Below are 20,365 nucleotides of genomic sequence, written 5' to 3'. Positions count from 1 at the left end.
AAGAAAGAAAGAAAGAAAGAAAGAAAGAAAGAAAGAAAGAAAGAAAGAAAGAAAGAAAGAAAGAAAGCAATCAGGGAGTGGGGAAATGGGGGGCAGCAGCAGGGTGCTACTAATAACTCTTCACAAAGGTAAAATGTTGAAAGGTTCCCATCTGATTGGCAAACTGGGCTTGGAGTTCAGATCTCGACCGTGGGAAGCTCGTCTCTAAGCCATGCTCCATCCCTAGAGCTGGGCCGTTCTCTCATTTCTAAGCTGTGTTTTCATCCATCCACCATGGTTTTGTCTGGGTGCCTTAAAAGAATTTGAGTGGAAGGAAAGACTGTGTTTAATTTGGAAACATTAAACTCTAGTAGTCTAAGTTTAAGGATCTAGATGTGGCTTAGAATTTGGCAGCTTCTAATGAGTGATATGAATCTGGCTATTGCACTGAAGAGGAATTAGTTAAGCATTTGACACCTTCCATTATTTGGGCTGACACTGGAGAGCTTTAGACTGGATGTTCCAGGGGCTTTGCTGAAGACTAGTATCTAAATATGGTAAAATCTTTGGGCTACAGCCAAGCAGGACAAGAAGACCTCAATTTATTAGACAAACTACTAAAAACCCAAATCAATTAGTCTGTATGTGTGCTTGACCTTGTCAGGCCAAGTCAATCATTTTGATACTGTGCAAATAAAACTGTTAAATCTGCAGATATGGGACTATTAAAACACTTAAGTAATATTTCCTACTCATATGTCAAAGAGAACAGGAGTAAGACCACATATACAACATGGCAGCCACGGAATTGACATAAGTTATCTTCTGTGAATGAATAGAAACTAAATAAAGCCAAACTTAAGGAAGCATGGATATTAAAGTGATTTATGCACACGCTGAAAATAGAAATCAGTTATCGTTGTCTGAGATCTGATAAAATCTGGCCATTGTACCTCCCCACACAGCCTCATAATTCCCGGATGACAGACTAATACTTAAACCAAATGTGGACACGGAAAGATAAAGCTAGGCCTGAGTGACAGTTTGAAGACCTCCATATTCCTCTTGAGTCTTTCACTTGTGTGTCTGAGGGCTGGAGACACAAGCACCATCTGGGTCCTAGAAGTTGAACACTACACGTTACAAAGCTGTGCTATATTGTCTACTGAGGGTCCTGTAAGGATTCGTGTCATGCTGATTCTTTGGAGTATGTGATTGTATTTACTGAAGCTCAGTGCTGGAGCAATAGCAGCTGGCAGGAAACCTGGTAGCTGCAAGTTCTATGCTGGCTTCTGAGACCTCCAACATCCTTATTCCTCTTGCCAGCTTTATTTTCCTCTGGCATCGGTCTCCCATCTTATTCTACTTTAAATTTCTTGTTGTTTGAGACAGGATGTAACACATTCAAGGATGACTTCCAACTCTTGATTTTCCTGACTCTGCCTCCCAAGTGCTGGGATTATAAAGGTGAGCCAGCATATCTGGCCAAAACTCAACATCTTAAACAAGCTAAATGTGTACTGTTCAGTAGAACTGAGTTCCTGCATATCATGCAAACATTACCGCCACCCACTCCTTCCCATACTGAAACTCCAGATCTGGCCAATGGCAACTCATCCGCTCTAAGCCTATCTCCCTACCTCTGGGTCCTGCTCTAGCACTCTCCCTCCCCCTCCATTTCTCTCTCTCTCTCTCTCTCTCTCTCTCTCTCTCTCTCTCTCTCTCTCTCTCTCTCTCTCTCCCCCCCCCCCCTCTCCCCTCTTTTTCTTTGTGTGTGAGAGAGAGAGAGAGAGAGAGAGAGAGAGAGAGAGAGAGAGAGAGAGAGAGAGTCTCATGTAGCCAAGAATGATTTTGAATTACGGATTTTCCTGATGCCACCTTCCAAGTTCTGGGATACCACCACATCAGGCTGACCATCTAACTTTCTGTCTTTGAATTTGAAAATACATATACACATACATATACACATACACATACATATATGACTCATGTGAGTGATGGAAAGAGGGAACAAATTTCCAAAATTGTCCTCTGACCTCTACATGTCATCCCTCACCCCGATAAGTGAATAAATACAACAAAGAGAAAATCTCATACAAGGAAGCTTCTTTTTGCAGTGGGCAGCAGTTACTGCAGAGATCGTAACTAGTCAAAATAATGAGAATAAGTTACTAGTGAGGGCTCAGCTCTAAATGGGACATCTGTGTCAAACCTTTGTCCCACAATGCACAGAGAACATCGAAGAAGAGAATACAGACAGAACATAAGAGCTGTGAGATGGGAGGAATGTGGTCAAATGCTCTCTTATGGACATAACCAGCTGTGCTCTCATGAACTCGTGGGGGCTATAGCTACCTTTACAAGATCAAGTCCATCATCATCCAACATGTAAGGGAGAAGTTCTCGTGAAACTTCACCTTTAGCTGAGCTGTTAGCCAATGACAGCTGCTGGGGGAACTATTAGAGGGAGTCTGGAGGAAGTGATAAAGGATTTATGTTGGATATAACCAGGATATGTCCCATACATATATGAAATTGCCAAGTGTTGTGGATAGCGTGGCCTTGTATTTTGATACTAATTCCCTTTCCTGTGAAGGGCTGCAGAGGAGGTGTGAGTCATTACACAGGTGATTTCTAGTGAACCTTCTGCCCATCTTAATTTGTAAAATAAAGGCTGGAGCCAGTGATTGGGCAGAGGAAGGGGAGGTGGAGAAATAAAGGTTGATGGGAAGCGAGCACGGGAGAGGACAACTGGAGGAAGACAATGGAGACTATGGAGACCACAACAACTGGGGAGTGAAGAGAGAGAGGACGACTGGGGAGAAGAGAAGAGAGAGATGACGGAGGACGACTGAGGAGGACGACTAAGAAGAAGGAGGTAGAAAGACAAATGCAGGGTCTGGAAAACTCTCAAGTGATAAGGGTCTCATAGCTGGGGAACAGAGTAGTGTAGGGGTATCTGCCCAATCTAGGCTTACAGAATATATTCATAATTACTGAGTTGTGTTTTCATTGACTGGTCCTATTCGGGTTTGAGATTTAAATATCCCTCACTACAGCCAAGGAATAAATAAAATTCTTTAAAAAGCCTCATGTAAGTAGAAGCAGGCACAAAATGCTTCCATGATTTTATTGTCTTATGTATTGACTAAGTCAGTTCTTGAGAATATTAGCATCCAGGAAAGCTGGTTCTGTCTGTTTTTCTCTGTCATATTCTCATGTTTGGTACAGTCCCTGAAATCCATAGACTCCCAATATTTACATGAATCAATGAATGAACGAATGCTTCAGGATGGGGCACATTGCTATCATGGGCTAGACTGACTTAAGACTGAACAGAGGGCTCCTGAGCACTCAGGTGTAGGGCACTGTGACTATTGAAGTGACAAGGTCCTAGGACCCCCTTAAAGAGCCTGAGTCTGTGCTAGACTCACAAGAGGGAAGGTAATGGGGCTATAGTGACATCAGTGATATATCACCTTTATGTTAATCACATAATCAGTGACACCATCAGTGACATCAATGCCACCAGAGAGAAAGGCCACTGCTAATGAGATAGACAGGAAATGGCTTTGGGGTTTGAAGAGCCAGAAACAGGACTTTCAAAGGCATACCTTTACACAAGCCAATTCAAGGTCTGAGGAAACTTCTTTAGGCAAGGGCTGCTTTCTGCACTTTGAACACTTCTGATTAGTCTGGTTAAGGCTCAGGGTCCCTTCTTAGAATAAGAGTTTAAAGAATAAAGTAAAATTCATTAGGAACACAAGACCATGTGTTAGATCAAACTTAGCAAAATCCGCCCCCACACCATGTTTTGTTCCAGTTCTTTGATACATGTTATCATGTAACCTTGAACTCCACATCCCACCACCTGGGATACAGCCTGCTTTCTATTCCAAGTGCTGAAATCTTAAGCCTTGTGGAAAGTGCTACTACACCCAGCTGACAAAATGTTTTAAAAAAAAATATCTCAGTACAACATTAGACTACTTGCTATGTAGATAAGACAGCCTAGAGAAAAACTAATAGCAACCACAAAATTCTCAGTAATAAAAGGCATAAATTAAAGATTTAAATCTATCTTCAATAACTATCACATGATATAAAAATACATATAATTTCTCCAAACGGCAAAACTGTAGGTCCTAGCAGCAATGCTACTACGGCTCATTGGCTGCGTCCATGACTGGAGAAGACACTAGTTTTCAGTTAGCAAATATACATATATATGTGTATATATGTGTAAATATTTATATTTGCCATAATTATACTAATATAACTATATTAGCATATATATATATATCTCCATCCCCAGGTAAGTCGTGAATTCTACCCATAGACATCTCCATGCCTCCAAGCAGTCCATGAATTCTGGGACAGAGGTGAAAGGCTCAGTTCAGGATTCCACAGACTCTAGAATAATGGGTCAATGGCAAGAAGGCTCAAACGGTGACAAGTAAGCTATTCAGTAGAGCGGAGAATGGAGCTTAACGACCAAAGAAGCAGCAATGAGACGGCAGCTAGAGGAGTGGCAAGGACCCAGCACAGCCTGCTCTGTTATGCCCAAAGTGGGACACTAAGATACACAAAGGACCTTTGGAATTTTTAAACATTTAAACATTTATTTATCTGTATATCGTTTAGGAGTGTAGGAGGCATCATGGTGTGCATGTGGAGGGCAGAGTCCAACTTACAGGAATCTGCCCTCCTCTCTTCCTACCATGGAGACTCTAGGGATTAAACTCATCACCAAGCTTGTAAATGCCTTTACCTCCTAAGCCATCTCATTGGCCCACATCTATAGATCTTTATTGTTCTAGAGATTGAACCTAAGGCCTCTATCCATGTTCACAGAAATGTTTTAAGACAGAGATGCTAAATCCTGACCTATGATTCTAGAAATGCAGTTTGCTAGATTCCATGGGGTTTAATTGGCAGCAGGAGTTCAGTTAGAAGGTGGCTGCCATTTTGCAGGTGATGATGTAATCCAGGGAGATGGCAGTGCAGGGTGTCTGGAAGTGGAAGCGAGGAATAGAAGCTGCTTAGAAAGAAGAATGGGCCGGGCAGTGGTGGCGCACACCTTTAATCCCAGCACTTGGGAGGCAGAGACAGGCGGATTTCTGAGTTTGAGGCCAGCCTGGTCTACAGAGTGAGTTCCAGGACAGCCAGGGCTATACAGAGAAACCCTATCTCGAAAAACAAAACAAAAACAAAAAAAAACAAAAAAAAAAAAAGAAGGAAGGATGAACAGTTGTGGATGTCCTTCTGCTCCTAAATGGAAGAATCTGGCAATGCAGGCAGGAGGACAAAGAGTTTCGTTTCCATTTTATCATATTCTTAAGGTAACAAAGTCCTAGGTAAGGCGGGCACAGCCAGATGGTTCATGCCTTCCATGCCAGTGCTCAGGAAGCTGAGCCAGGAAAATCGCTTTCCTCCTCCATAATAATCTGCACTACAGTGTGATACTCTTTTTTGAAAACAAACAAACACAATAAACAAACATCAACAAAAGCAAAGAGAAAGGCCAGAGAAGCGCCATGATGTAATGACTAGAGCCTTGCCGTCAGCTGAATCTTCTAAGCTGTGCAACTGTGGGGAGGTTACTGAGTGTCTCCTTGCTGAATCTCCCTGCTGCTAGAGCAAGGCCAAGGAAACCAGCGCTACAGGGTTGTGAACCACGAGAAAAACGCCTGACAAATTCTGAATTCATGCTGGCTGATGCTGAGAAAAAGAAGATGAAGAAAGAAGAGGAGGAGAAGGAGAAGAAGATGAAAATGATGAAGAAGAAGGAGGAGGAGGAGGAAGAGGAGTAGGAGGAGGAAGAGGAGGAAGAGGAGGAGGAGGAGGAGGAGGAGGAGAAGAAGAAGAAGAAGAAGAAGAAGAAGAATAGAAGAAGAAGAGAAGAAGAAGGAGGAGGAGGAGAAGGAGGAGGAAGAGGAGGAGGAGGAGGAGAAGAGAAGAGAAGAGGAAGAGGAAGAGGAAGAGGAAGAGGAAGAGGAAGAGGAAGAAGAAGAAGAAGAAGAAGAAGAAGAAGAAGAAACCTTTAAAATATTTTTGAAAGGAGAGGAAATTGGAACCTTCCCTTCCCTCTTGGATAGATTCTGAAGCTATCATTTGAGGGGTAGCCCCTTGAGGAAGGGATACACCAAGATTGTATATTGTATATTTCTGGGCTCTTGGCTAACATGTGCAAGGCCCTGGGTCTGATCCCCAGCACTGTGGCAAAAGAAATGAGAGAAAGACATTTTCATTCCTCTGATTTGTGGAAAGAGTGAAATATATAACATCAGAGGTAACTTCAAGGCTATATCATTAAAAAAATTACAGCCCAACATTTCCCATTATTGAGATTAGTTCTGAATTTCAAGTGACAGATTCTACAAATTTACTTTATGCCCAATGCCTAATGATTGGATGTGGTTTCCTCATTAATGGAGGCCATTTGAGTAAATGTTGGCTAAACAGACAGGTAAATTAGGTATGGCTGCCCTGTCACAGCTGATACCTATAGCAGTGAGTGCCCAGTTCCATCTCTTGTCGGCTAATGTTTAATACCTGAGGTCAAGAGGCTGAGTGGGAAAGGAACATATTAAGTTCATTTATCATTTACTCTAACTTATTTAGCTGTAAGTTTTCAAATGTCAGGTTAGGCACCTCTGAACTAACCAGCTTCCTGAGCATTGTTGTATAACATTTAAGCACACCCCTCCTATTTACCATTCAACTCTTTCAGGGGTCTGGGAGACAGACAGAATTCCTTAGCTCTGGGCTGGCCTGGGATTGTGTCTGTAGACCAGGTGAGTCTCAAACTCTTGAAGATATGCTTGTCTCTGCTTTCCAGGTGCTGAAATTAAAGGCAAAGGCCACCAGAACAGCTAAATTTTATACAGGGCCTCCCAAGTTACTTTCAAATTTCTTCCTATATGGATGCATTCTAAATACAAATCAACAGATTTGATGACCTTGGTATTTCCAGAAACTAAAGGTCTTCCACTTCGGTGCTGACTTCACTCAGACATTTCTGTTCTCTGTTTCTCTGGAGCCTCGTTTTGGTGCATCAGCTCTGGAACTTCCTTCCCTTGGCTTGCTATAAGCTAATCCTATAGGGAGGGGGAGGAAAGGGGAAGGAGAGCGGGGAGAGGATTGAGGGAGGGGAGGGAGGGGTGGAGAGAGGGAAGGAGAAGAGAGGGAGGAGGGATGGGGAGGGGGAAGGGGAGAGGAAAGAATCAGGCATATTTGAATGAGTGTCTGACCTAGGAAAAGAAAAGAGGCCAAGGTGACCTCAGCGGTGGGCTCTTCCCAGGAAAAATGTCCCCAGCAGGCTCTAGAGAGCAATTAGAATAATATTTGACAGCTTGCAATATGAAACGGAAGACTCCTGCACTCTGCATCCTTGAGTTCATTCATCCTGTAAATACTTAAAAAGTCAGTCTAGAATGCTGCTAAGAAATAGGTGTGAAGAGTAAACAAGCTCCGTGCAATCATATAAACGGCAGCGCCCGTGGGCCTTCCTGCCTGCTGCTTCTGTGTTCCTCCTCCTTTTCTTTCTCCACAGGCTCCTCTGTCCTCTGTGCCTCTCCTCCTGTCACAAGGAATGTTTTAGGAACTTGCCAGCATCATGGGGTGCAGTCTGCCATAAGGCCTGGCCACTTACTGACTACACCTGCTCTCAGGCCCCGAAACAAGGTCATTGTGTCCTTATTTCTGGAGTGAAAAGAGGCACTGAGGCTGAGGTCTGAGCAGACTGCTGTCCCCACTGTAGGGAATCTCTAGAAACAAGGAACTTACTGCTTCAGCTAAAGCCCTGCTGGGAAGCTGATTATCCTGTAAGATCCCATCAGGAGAATCCTTTGCTGCTGTGATGAACATATCTACAGTTTAACTTTTGGATTTTTAACTCATGTGTTTTTAAAATGTCAAACTAAAACAGGCTCTAGTGAGCTATCTCATTAGTAATCAGTCATTTAGTTTAGCCTAAATTACATTGTCTCATGTAGGTCTCGCTGGCCTCCCCGTCTCTATATAGCTGAGGATAGACTTGAATTCCCCATCCTTCTGAGTACTGCGATTATATATTCAGCTTAAAAACAAAAGCAAACAAACAAACTTTACTTTCTGTTTACATGTGTGTGTTGAGGGTAGGTGTGTATACAGGGGTGCAGGTAGGTGTTTGTCTGTCTCAGCTGGAGCTGGAGTTACAGATGGTTGTGACCCTCCTAATGTGGTTGCGGGGAAAGGAACTTGAACTCTCTGCAAAAGCATTACATGCACTCAACTGCTGAGCCATCTCTCCAGGCCCCTTATTGTTTCAAATTATACAGGTGATAGGAAAATAATGTGCCATGTATAACGATAGGACAGAGTGGGCTGGGGTGATGGCTCACTGGTCCTCGGTCCCAATTAACTATAACTATAGCTCTAGGAGGATTTGACACCTCTGGCCTCAGTGGGCACATGCGCTCAGGTGTACATACCCACATGCCGGGGTGTGTGCACACAGACAATTAAAATAATAAAATTAAATATTAAAAAATTAAATGAAACAATATAGAGCTTCAGGCTACCTACTTCCTCCCCAGATCTTCTGTCTAAGAGAACAGTATTCTGTTATCGACATTCCTATCATTTGATTTTTTTCTTTCTCTCGATCCTTTGATTATACTTTGATCATTGTATAGAAAAACTGACAGTACTTTATTTTGTGAGACTGATTCATCCGTCTCAGACTCACTAAAATGAGGATGACCTTGAAGTTTTGGTCTTCCTGCCCTGCTTCCATCTTGCTTCTTCCCATCCTCTGACCTTGCAAAGCTCTTTAAACAGGAAGGAGCTCATCGTCTCTCCTCCCCAGTGTGAAACTCGCAGCTACACCTTAGCAGTTTCTGAGAATTCTGCTGGTCGCCTCTCACAGCCTTTCCAAAGCTCTGCAGCACTCCAAGCCTATCTCAGAACTCTCTTGAGAGTTATTGAGGAGATAGAATTTCCATTTTGTGGACATAGCTCATCCTCCACATTCTACAGTACTTGAGGCTAATCCTTCCTCCCTCCCAACACACACACACACACACACACACACATATACACACATACACAGACGAATTCATCATCCCTGCTCTGCCTTGCTACAAACTATGAGCTTTAAGAGTCGTTGTGAAAAACGTACTTGGAATTGAGTCCAAATCTTGACCTTGTCACTGACTAGCTGTGTATGTCTCAAGGCCAAGGAACAACTTTCTCAATCTGGGAACAGAATAAAACTCTCCTTAGGGCTTTTATTTGTAAGAATTTAAATATGTAGTATGTTCAAAACTCTTGGACTAGTGCCCAGCAAGTCTGAGGTGGGATAAAGGATGAGGAAAATCAACCCAGTGTGGTAGCACAGGCTGTGTAGTCCCAGCACGTGGGAGAAAGGCAGGAGCAGGAGGATTTAGGGGCTAATCTGAGCTGCAGTGTGAACCCCATGCCAGCTGCCCATGCAGAGTTGAGATATTGCCTCAGAAAGAGGTGCTAGTGGAAGGGGTTGGGGGTGGGGTAAATGCAGGGGTTACCAGTGGGATAAGGGGGGAAAGACCTAGCTAAGAATGAAGGAGACCTTGGTTCAGCATGGTGGAGTACATCTGTAAATCCAGCACTTAAGACACACTACTGGAGCTGGGCAGTGGTGGCGCACACCTTTAATCCCAGCACTTGGGAGGCAGAGGCAGGCAGATTTCTGAGTTTGAGGCCAGCCAGGTCTACAGAGTGAGTTCCAGGACAGCCAGGGCTATGCAGAGAAACCCTGTCTCGAAACAAACAAACAAACAAACAAACAAACAAACAAAAAGATACACGACTGGAAACACCACTGTGAATTTGAGGCAAACACGGATTGCAGAGTCAGATCCTGGTTTGGGGTTTTGCATTTGTGTGTGTGTGTGTGTTTGTGTGTGTGTGTGTGTGTGTGTGTGTTATTGTGAGAGTGTGTTAGTATGTGTTTCTATCTGTCTGTGTGTCTCTGTGTGTGAGTGTGTTAGTATGTGTCTATGTGTGAGTGTATGTATTAGTATGTGTTTGTTAGTGTGTGTTTATCCGTCTGTGTGTCTGTGTGGGCATGTTATGTGTGTGTATGAGTGCGTTACTGTCTGTGTATATTAGTGTGTATGTGTTGGAAATAGGGCAGGGTTAAGTCAAACCCTCATAAATGAGATTCCTAATCATAATTATAGTCCATACATAGCCCTTGGTTTCTTGTGCCTTGCCTATAGTAAGAACATTTTTATCGTGTGGTCTGTGTTTATCATACAAGCCTCCAAGCTGTGAAAATCATGCCAAAAACGGCTTCATATTTTCATCCACTAAAGAAACATTTTCCAGGTAAAAATAAACAACCTCAATTTTTTTACTTAATTCTTTAAGCCCTTTGAATAATGCAACTTAAGAAGCCACCATAATAGTTTCTATAGTTGTTGCTGGTTCACTTAAATTAGGCTCTTTTTCTTGAGAGCCCCATTCCTCCCACCCAGGTGTGTGCCTCTCCTAAGTACTTTTCCCTCTTTCATATTTGGGTTTAAATCTGTATCAATTGTGTCTCCTTTGTTTTCTGAGAGATGGTTTCATGTAGCTCAATGGTCCTTATCTCCCAGTTGTCCTACTGCCACAGATTATGTCCTACAAAACCTCTCTCAGTCTCTCTCTCTGTCTCTCTGTCTCTCCCCCCTCTGTCCCTCCCTCCCTCCTCCCTCCCTTCCTTCCTTCCTTCCTTCCTTCCTTCCTTCCTTCCTTCCTTCCTTCCTTCCTTCCTTCCTTCCCCTCTTCTGTTTTGGAGACAGTGTCTACTTTGCAGCTTTGGCTGGTCTGAAACTCTATGTAGAACATGCTGGCCTCTAGCTCACAGAGATGCCAATGGTATATACCCTGGAGCTCTACTGATAGACCTTTTCTGGTTTTTTTTTTTTTTTTTTTTTTTTTTTTGGAAACTCCAGTCTCTGGTCATAACCTCGAAGGTGCCCAGTCTCATTTAATTGAGGGTGATAGGCATTTGGTTAGCACCCTGATAGCAGAAACTCAAACTTTCTCTAGCCATGGTGACTTACTTCATTGCTCTCAGCACTTGGGAAGCTGTGGTAAGAGGTTTGAGGTCAGTCTGGGCTCCATAGTGAGTCCCAGCTTCTCCCAGGGCCACAAAATGAGGTCTTGTCTCAACAAGACAATGAACCAATAAATTGACAAGACCAATACTTTAACTTCACTTAGTACTAATTTATCCCAAAATTACTCCTTGCTGTGCTATCAAGAATCTGGATCTCACCTGAGTTGATAGGCCCTGGAACAGATCTCCTCAGACTGCTTTGGGATGGGGTACCACCCAGCATGTTCTGCTGCTTTCTAACAGATCACTGTCATATAAGTGACAGTTTTTATAAAAGCTATTGTTACTTTAAAACGATAGAAGGGATTGCTCACATTCATGTAACCATAAAATACTAGGTCAAGACAGAAACCTTCTGTCAAGTGACTCCTGAAGACAAAACAGCAGAACAGTGTTTGTCCCTACCCTGTCGAAAAGGGAAGGAATGAGACAGGACTGGTTTTGTAGGGTAACGAAGAAGACATTGTTCTAGGTCTGTAAGGAAAGCCTTCGAACATGAAGCTAGCTTAGCCTCATTCTAATCTGAGCAGTTAAAATCCTCATTTTGAATCAAGGTTTTGTCATCCTTGATTCAGGGAAGTATGTGAAAGGATGCCTGAAGGGGTATTCTCTCACCTGCTTTCCTTGGTGTGTGTGTGCGTGTGTGTGTGCGCACATGTATGTGTGTGTGTTCTCGAACACTCAAGTGTATATTTTCTTTGAGGCAGGATCTTACTATGTAAGGTTACAAGGCAATTCTGCCACTTTGACCTCCAAAATACTAGAACTATAGCTCCTGGCTCTTGGCTCCTGGCTCCAAATCTGAAATTCTATCTGTCAAATGCCTTTGAAATTTGATAAAAGGTAATAACAGCAGCATGGCTGTTATCATGTTTTGTTCACATAGTTGGTGTATTTCCACTAAGGATTATCAAATTCAAGGCAATATCATTTGTTTGTGTTTTCTGGGTCATTCTGCAGGAATCCAAGTCAAGGCTTGAAAAAGGATAACCTTTATCAGAACTGATATATTCTCCAGCTCCTGGATTTTCACATAAAAACTGAGAATTTTTTCCATTCATTTTAACTGAATTTTGTAGGCTCTCAGAATAAGATATAACCTGTATATATCTAGCAACAATTTGTCATTAACACATAGAATGAAAGAAAATCTTACCTAGTTTAGCTTAGCAATTGTAAACTAAGTGAAATTAAGCTGATTTAGCCAAGCTTTTAGAACACCAGAGTGAAAGGCAGTAGTCCAGAGGATTGTGGAAAAAGCATTAGACCTAAATTTGTTCAGATGCTGCTCCTCCAGTCAGGAGAGCTGTCTCCAGTGACTGTTGCTACTAAGGGGAGACCTGAGAGCCAGGAGAAGTTTGCCTCCTGAGGCTGGGCTTTGGACATTGGGTAGTGACATATTTACTTCACATGGGAGTGGAAGAGAGTCTGATACGAAACAAAGGAAAGAAAGAGGAGAGGGGGATGAGATGAGAAAAAAATCAGACTTGGAACTAGGCATGATGGTACCCCTCCCCGTATAATCTTAGCACTTAAGAGGTAGCGTCAAGAGGGTGGGAGTTTGAGGCCAGCCTGGACTCAGAAACAACAACAAAAACCACACTTGATCTTTAGACACACAAACAAATTGGCCTTGGGCAATTAATTGTTCAATCTTTCTACATAACACTTTGCACAGTTAATCATTTTTCTTTTGTTGGGTTGCTATGAGGATTAATGAAATAATCTGCATAAAGTGCTTGTCCCATGGGGTTTAAAACCCAGTCAGAACTAGTGTGGCTACAGTAGGCAACCGAGGGGGCACATTCCTATAGTCTCTTCTGGCCGCTCACTGGATTTCCTCTGGATAGCTGAGAGATGTAGGAAGCAGCCTTCTAGCCTTTTGCAATCAAAAATTGGGTTCAGGACTCAGCTGTCGCTTTAGTGAGTGTCTGTGAACTACCCCCACCCCCAGAACCCAGTTCTGTTCACACACAGCTCAATGTGGGCATCAGACAAAGGTTCACTTTGTAGGACTGTCTAGCTGGACTATAACTAAGATATGCAGAAATGTGTAGAACTTCAATAGAACATAAGGAAATGGATTATTCTTGGCCCAAAACAAAGACTTTATAGAATATGAATTTGTGTGTAAGGCACATAGAAAAGTTCAGCAAAGTATCAGCATCCATGTGACAACAGTTATTTCTAAGGAAGGAAGGAATAGTTCCAGAAAAGATGAGCTAAACTTCTCTACTGCCTTCAAATTTTATGCATTTTCTTATTACCTGTGTAATAGCAATAATAATAAATTTAAAAACCATATATGCTGAGGTGTGGCTGTGATCCCAACACCTAGGAGTTAGAGGTCCTCTAGAGGATCAGGAATTCAAGTTCATTCTCAGCTACTTAATAAGTTGTTGGAAGTTAATCTGGGTTAGAAGAAAGAGACCCTGTATCAAATCAGTCAAACAAAAACACCCAAACTAGAAAAGATGAAGGCAGTGTCATAGTGTAAGCAGTGAGCATTTAGAATACAGTACAAATCGGATGTGTAATGAAACAAAGTAGACAGGAATCAAGGAATTTCTCCCCAGGGCATCAGTGATATTCTACTGGGCTCACTGTCCTTGAGGGATGAGGAGAGCAAAGGGGCTGGGGAGGGAGATGTCAGACCCAATCTCCAGCAGGCTGAGCCCAATAAAATGGCCTACTAGAGCTCATGGTGTAAATCTCTTCCTCTCTGCAGTTTTTGAGAAGACATCTGTACCCAGTCTCACTCTTTTCAAAATCCAAGGTCTGCAGAAGCACGGGGTGAAGCGTACTGGTAAACTATGCTCACAAGCAAAATGCAACCAGATGTCAAGCTAGGATTTCTAGTAGTACATTCTGATGGCAAAGAAAATAAGAAACCATTAGATAGATGATAGAACGAAACAGACACTTGGTTGACTGACAATACCCAGCTGAAAGGGTTCTAAACTCCCCAGGACTGTAAGTGTAGTCAACTATTTGGGGGTTGGGGGTTGGGGGCGGTGACTTGCATGCTTCAGGCCCAGCACTGTAAAACAAAATACCCTCCATAGCACCAAATAAATTAATTAAGATAGGCATGATGTCATAAGCTTAAGCATACAGCTCTAATACTCAAGAAACTGAGGCAGGAGGATCACTTCAGCTCAGTCATTCAGGACAGCCTGTTCAATGTAGCTAGAAAACAAACAAAAAAACAAAAAACCCCAGCAAACTTGTCAAAGTTTGTTAGCTAGAAGGGAGTAAAGAATTTAAGAACTGAATAAAGGGGCCCTTCCTTTAGAAAGGTATCTTTTCTGACTACAGGAGAGACCTAAGTAATGCCCAGAGAACGAAGGATGGAGAAGCTGTGCTGACCTGCTTTTATATAGGTTGCAGACTCTACTGGGGAAAGACCTCCGCTGACACTGGCTGCAGGAGTTAGTGTTATTCAGATTCAATGCATATCCTTTGCATTTGGCCATGGACTTTGGGAGTTCTAAACCAGGATGTGAGAGAGCTTCTGCTGGTACTTGCAGGCTGCTTATTTGCAGACCCGCCTTTCCAGCTTGACCCTTTAGTGCAAGGAGGCAGTCCAGCCCAACCTGTGATTCATTACGTTCTGTTGCCATTGCAGGCACAGCACACACAGAAAGGCCTGAATGAAGGGAAGGGTGAATGAATGGAAAGAAGCATCGAGGATAGAACCGCCCCAGGCACTAAAGAGGACCGGACAACTGGGGGCTGGAGGAGCCCCCTATTGCTTAAGAAACACTCCCCATAAGAATGTCAATCATCAGTCATCCAACAACCATTCATTTCTTATCCCCTACTCATGTATAAATTTGCAGAACCACAGACCTCCAGTGTGTCCATTGTGATGAACTGAGTTTATCTGTGAAACAGAGAAAGATCTATTCACGTACAGCCCTGTGACATTACTAACACTATGAATGAAAGAACAAGGAATTTAAACAAATGTATAGAGCGAATGTATACAGCACCATAACTCCCCACTCACAGTCATAGTTCGGGCTATAAAACAGGCTTTCTCTTATTCTTTTTGGTGACGGCACGTATGTTAAGGAAAATTGAGGCAACTTAAAATAAAGGGTTTGAGATGTTGGGAGTCCATCGTTTCTGTAAAAGATCGCTCTGGTCCTTTTCTGTTTATACCAAAGATAGAGATACTGGCAGGATGAATTTGAGGAGCCAAAACTGCTTCTAACAATTGAAGATGAAAATGCAGCAGCCCTTGAGAGGGAAGAAAGGTGTGGCAAAGTTGAGCCCTTGGAAGATAGGATCTAGGGAGCTACTTAATTAGCCCAGACTAAATTGCTTGCTAGTAACTGCACTAGGGCCAGCTCTCTTTGAAATTGCATTGTAATCCTGGGCACGGCTTTGATTGAGAAATCTCAGTTCCCATCTTAAACCATTTGAAGGCATCTCCGCTCAACCCCCTCCTACAATGCAACTCCTCTGAGCGCCCCCCCCCCCATCCACCGGCCCCCCCCCCCCCGCTACCCACCCCCTAACAAATCTGAATCTCGGCAGGGCCAGTGGCCACTGACACCAGAAGCTCTGCTTTCACGAAGGGCTCAGTAACAAAACCCGAGGCTTACCCTAGGCAAGCCTCCAAAAGCATTTGAGATAAGCGTAGAAAACAAAAGCAACAACCACAACCTGTACTTACCCGCTTCTTAAAAAATTGGAACGCTGAGCATTTCTTGACCGGGAATCCATTCATGTCTTTGTTTACCATCTTCCACAGAAGGGGCTTCACAGTTATAGATCCAGGGTGGCACCGGCTTGGTTACTGCATCTGTATCCCGATTCGCCTTCCTGGAGATGGTGAATGAAGACCGAACGGGATGGAGAGGCTAACGGAGCTCAGTTTTTCACTCACTCATTCTGCTGCGGCAGCTACTGCAGTAACTCGCCCCACTTTCACAGGCCACCAGCAGTGGCTTTTCTCTTTCCATCATTGCTTTGAAACGTAAGCATCATCGCAACAGGACCCCGGGGGGCGGATGGCGGGATACAGCAAATCTACCCAGAGATGCTCTGGCGGGTGCTCAGGCAGGAGCAGAGTACTGTCCCCGCCCCCAGCTACCGAGCTGCTCCGGGGCTGTGCGGGGAGTGAGCGAGTTGCTCTGCTCCAGGTGATGTGCTTCTAGAGGCTGCTAGAGGAGAGCTGTTTTTGATTGTGTAGGTTCCAGTGGGAGCTGTGGTTAAGCAGCTGGGGGAAGGAGTAAGAAAAAGCTGAAGCTGAGGGATGGAGGGAGGGAAGGAGCCTCCTCAGAAAGGCAAATGGAAAGAGAAAGCAAGGCAGGAAGGAGCAAGGATGAATGCATGCAAATGTGAGTAGGAACAGGGGATGGTCAGGAGACACAGAAAGCACAGGAGGGCAGCTGACTCCCTTGGGAGGGCCTTTTGAATTGGTTTTTCTTTGCTAAGACTGTGGCAACCAGAGTTTCCTATAAAACGCAGACCCAATAATATAATTCTCAATGAAGTTCTTCAGATTCCAGTTCTGGTACCAAACAGCAGCAGCAGGAGCAGGAGCAGCAGCAGCAGCAGCAACAGCAACAACAACAACAACAACAGCCATCAAACGTGTTCCTTCCCTATGCAAACCTTGAAAACTAAAATAATGTGCCTGCACAGGTGTAACAGTGGCTGGTCTCTTACTCCGTAGGGTCTTCTCTGGTGCCCTTCCTTCTGCTGTGATGTTATAAGGAACAACTGAGAAGGTAAGTGTGCCTTTTTCAACAGAGACATCAGCAATAAGAGAAATGAACAGAAACAAAGTGTGCAAAACCAATAGGCAGAGAACCTTGCCCAGAATTTCACCAAAAATTCTTGCTGAATCCATTCAATGCAAAGGAAGTCTTAGTAAGCAAGGACACACATGTCCCAACTTACCCCTGAACCTCTGCATAGTGAATCTATTTAACAAAAGCATTTAACTATGTGTAGCTGGTTTTTATTTATGCTCTTTGATATTGATATTTTATGAGTTTTTTTTTTAATAGTGTTTGTAGCAAAAGGGATTGGCTTTGAGTCAGGCACTGCCTGCCTCCCTGTCAGTGTGTGGCTTTGTATCAGCCACGTCACCTCCCCGTGTCCTTTGAATGCTGCCTGATCTATGAAATAGACATACACAATCATTCATTCGTTCATTCATTCAATCACTTGTTTGCCATCTCATTCCATTCAAATATAGCATTCAAATCCAAATACAGCTAGCGGTCCCTGGTAGGAAATACAATAGAACTATCCTTAAAAATAACTGTTGCCAAGTGCTTGCATGAAACCATGGATTTGATCCTCAGTACCTCAAAAAAACAGACATTGTGGCAATGTGGGACTAGAACCCCAGCAGTTGGGAGGTAGAAGTAGGAGGATCAGCAATTCAAGCTCATCCTCAGATAGTTTGAGGCCAGACTAGAATTTATGAAATCCTGGACCAAAACCAATACCAAACCAGAACAATAACAATGACAACACCCACAGTGTTATACCATTTATATGGGAACTATATGGATTGATTGGGGAAGAGGAGCCTGAGTTCCTTTTGAGTCTGAGTTTCTATGAGGTGAGATATGGACTAAGTTCTCCACGACACAAGGATACATTATGTAATCCTCAGCATCCGTAGGCTGTGGTTTTCCTAAAGGGGCCATCTAAAAACACCAGAGAAAACTCAAAGGGAGTTATTCTAAGAGGAAAGAAATGTTCCCCATTGGGAAATATGGTAATGACTACAGTAAGAACCAAACTTCATCATGAAAAGAAAAAGAATTTGTTTTGCACAGTAAAATTATACCTCAGTAAGTCTCATTAGAAACAGTGGTGGCTGTTCAACCTCCTTCCTGTTCCCTTCCCCACAATGTGTTTTAACAGCCATTTATTGAATGTGGATGAGAGAGAGAGAGAGAGAGAGAGAGAGAGAGAGAGAGAGAGAGAGAGGACTTTCTGAATAACACAGGGAAAGGGAGACTCTGGGGCCCTCAGTTGGATTTCCTGATGTTCAACCACGCAGACTTGCTTTAGGCAGACTCTCTGTTGACCTAGGGTGAAGAGGAATGTCTCATAGAGTCTACAAGAGGGGGAGGTGAAGACAAAACTGAAGTCTAAGCCATCCTTCTTGTCACCCAAATGCCACCTCCAGATGCTGACACTGTATACCAACCTATACTAGACTTTACATAAGGTCCAGTGATGCAAGTTTTGTATCACAGGAGAAATGCACAGAGAATGGCTTCCAGAGGCGCATAGAACTGCACACTTATTCCCTGGCAAACTGGAAAGGATTAGGAGGTGAGGCCTTGTTGGAACAAGTGTATCACTGGGAGTGTCCTTGGAGGTTTCAAAAACCCATTTGAGGCCCCCGCCCCCCCCCCACCCCCACCCCACCCACGACCCCCCTCCCCATGCCTACCCCCATCACACCCCACGCCTGCAGCTTTCAGGTCAGGGTATAAAACTCTGTTACATCTTCAGCACCTTATCTGTTTCCTGGCACACTCCCTGCCATGATGATCAGCCCTCAGAAACCATGAGCAAGCCCCTCAATTAAATGTTTTGCCTTGATCATCGTGTCTCTTCACAGTAATAAAATAGTGACTAAGATAGCATGTATACATGTGCATAAACATTAGATCCATCCTCATTTGTAGGTGACAGTGTAGGAAGGAAAGGCCGGCGACGGCTAAAGAAGCTTTCCATGAAGGAATGATGCTAGTCATAGCCTGGGAGAGTAAGAGGAGGTCAGTCAGATGGAGGAGAAACAGAGAGCAGAGGCTCTGAGCAGGTAGAGGAATCCATAATTTAGGGCCATAGTTTGGTCATTACAACAACAATAAAGTGTTTTATCTAGACAGTTATCTCTTCTGGGACAGCAGGGTCTCTCTTTCCACTTGAACTTTCCCTGAGGTTATAACGAAACCATTTGTAGGTAGACTGTGGTGGTTTGTATATGCTAGGCTCAGGGAGTGGCACTGGGGAGGTGTGGCCTTGTTGGAGGTCTAACACTATGGGTGTGGGCTTAAGATCCTCATCATAGTTGCCTGGAAGCCATATTCTGCTAGCAGCCTTCAGATGAAGATGTAGGACTTGCAGCTCCTTCTGTACCATGCCTGCCTGGATGCTGCCATGCTCCCATCTTGATAATAGACTGAACCTCTGAACCTGTAAGCCACTGCCAATTAAATGTTGTCTTTATAAGAGTTATCTTGGTCATGGCGTTTATTCACAGCTAAGACATAGGCCCACTACCACCCCCTATTTACTAAGTATCTGTTTTGGTAGCCTCAAAGCAAATGCTTTAAAAAGAAGTACTGGATTGTCCTTGTTCTACTTATATATTTATGCATCTTTTTGTTATTTTTTGCAGTGTTGGAGACTGCATGTGATACTTCATGAATGCTAGGCAAATGCTTTTCTGTTGAGCTATATTTTTCTCCTCCTTCCTTTTCTTTCTTTGTTTTGAGACAATATCTCACTAGGTTGTCTCTGGCCTTGTAACTTGTTCTGTAATCCAGGCAGGACTTGAATTTGAGATCTTCCTGTCTCAGCCTTCTAGATTGCTGGAATTAATTAATGGCTGTACTACCAGGCCTGGGTGTCTTTTGCCTATTGTCAGTTTTGCCCAGTGATGATACCATCCTGGCTCCTTGTGCATTCTGAGGCTGGAGGTGACAACATGTCTTCTCTTGGGACAGGTCAGTGGCACCATTATTTGAGGTTTTAGGGCACAGGATCCTAAGGGAGGGGAAAATTATGTATGTATGTATGTATTATGTATTATGTATGTATTATGTATGTATGTATTATGTATGTATGTATGTATGTATGTATGTATCTATCTATCTATCTATCTATCTATCTATCTATCTATCTATCTAGAATGTGTGTCTGTGTGTCTGTATACCTATGCACGTATGTAAGTATCTGAGGAAGCCAGAAGATGTTGTTGGATCCTCAGGAGCTGGAGCTATGAGCAGTTGGCAGCCACCCTGTGTGGGCATTGGGAATGGAACTTGGGTTCTTTGGAAGTGCTCTTAACCATTAAGCTATTGGACCAGACCCTCTTTTCTTTTTTCTTTTCTTTTCTTGTTCTTTTCTTTTCCTCTCTCTCTCTCTCTCTCTCTCCTTCCTTCCTTCCTTCTTCCTTCCTCCCTCCCTCCCCCTCCCTCCCTCCCTCCCTCCTTCCCTTCCTTCCCTTCCTTCCCTTCCTTCCATCCTTCCTTCCTCCCTCCCTCC

At 43.5% G+C, this 20,365-nt stretch overlaps 1 protein-coding gene and 1 non-coding gene across 2 annotated transcripts in view; one reads left to right on the top strand and one right to left on the bottom strand.

Moving 5' to 3' along the window:
- Positions 1-16,315, bottom strand: part of Sgk1 (serum/glucocorticoid regulated kinase 1) — a 117,366-nt gene extending 101,051 nt beyond the window's left edge. Inside the window, exon 1 of the mRNA XM_028777343.1 lies at positions 15,792-16,315. Within this exon, the coding sequence (XP_028633176.1) occupies positions 15,792-15,860 (69 nt within the window). The 5' untranslated portion in view covers positions 15,861-16,315. The remainder of the gene's footprint in view (positions 1-15,791) is intronic.
- Positions 16,316-19,748: 3,433 nt separating this feature from the next.
- On the top strand, positions 19,749-19,857 carry LOC114629366. Its single transcript, XR_003712644.1, has one exon. It is a non-coding gene; the product is annotated as a small nucleolar RNA SNORD23 (small nucleolar RNA).
- The last annotated feature ends 508 nt before the right edge of the window (positions 19,858-20,365 follow it).

The sequence above is a fragment of the Grammomys surdaster genome, unplaced genomic scaffold (genome assembly GCF_004785775.1).
Source record: "Grammomys surdaster isolate TR1022 unplaced genomic scaffold, NIH_TR_1.0 280, whole genome shotgun sequence".
Lineage (NCBI taxonomy): Eukaryota > Metazoa > Chordata > Mammalia > Rodentia > Muridae > Grammomys > Grammomys surdaster.
Note: the sequence above shows the minus strand (reverse complement) of the source record. Positions and strands in the feature narration are given on the sequence as shown.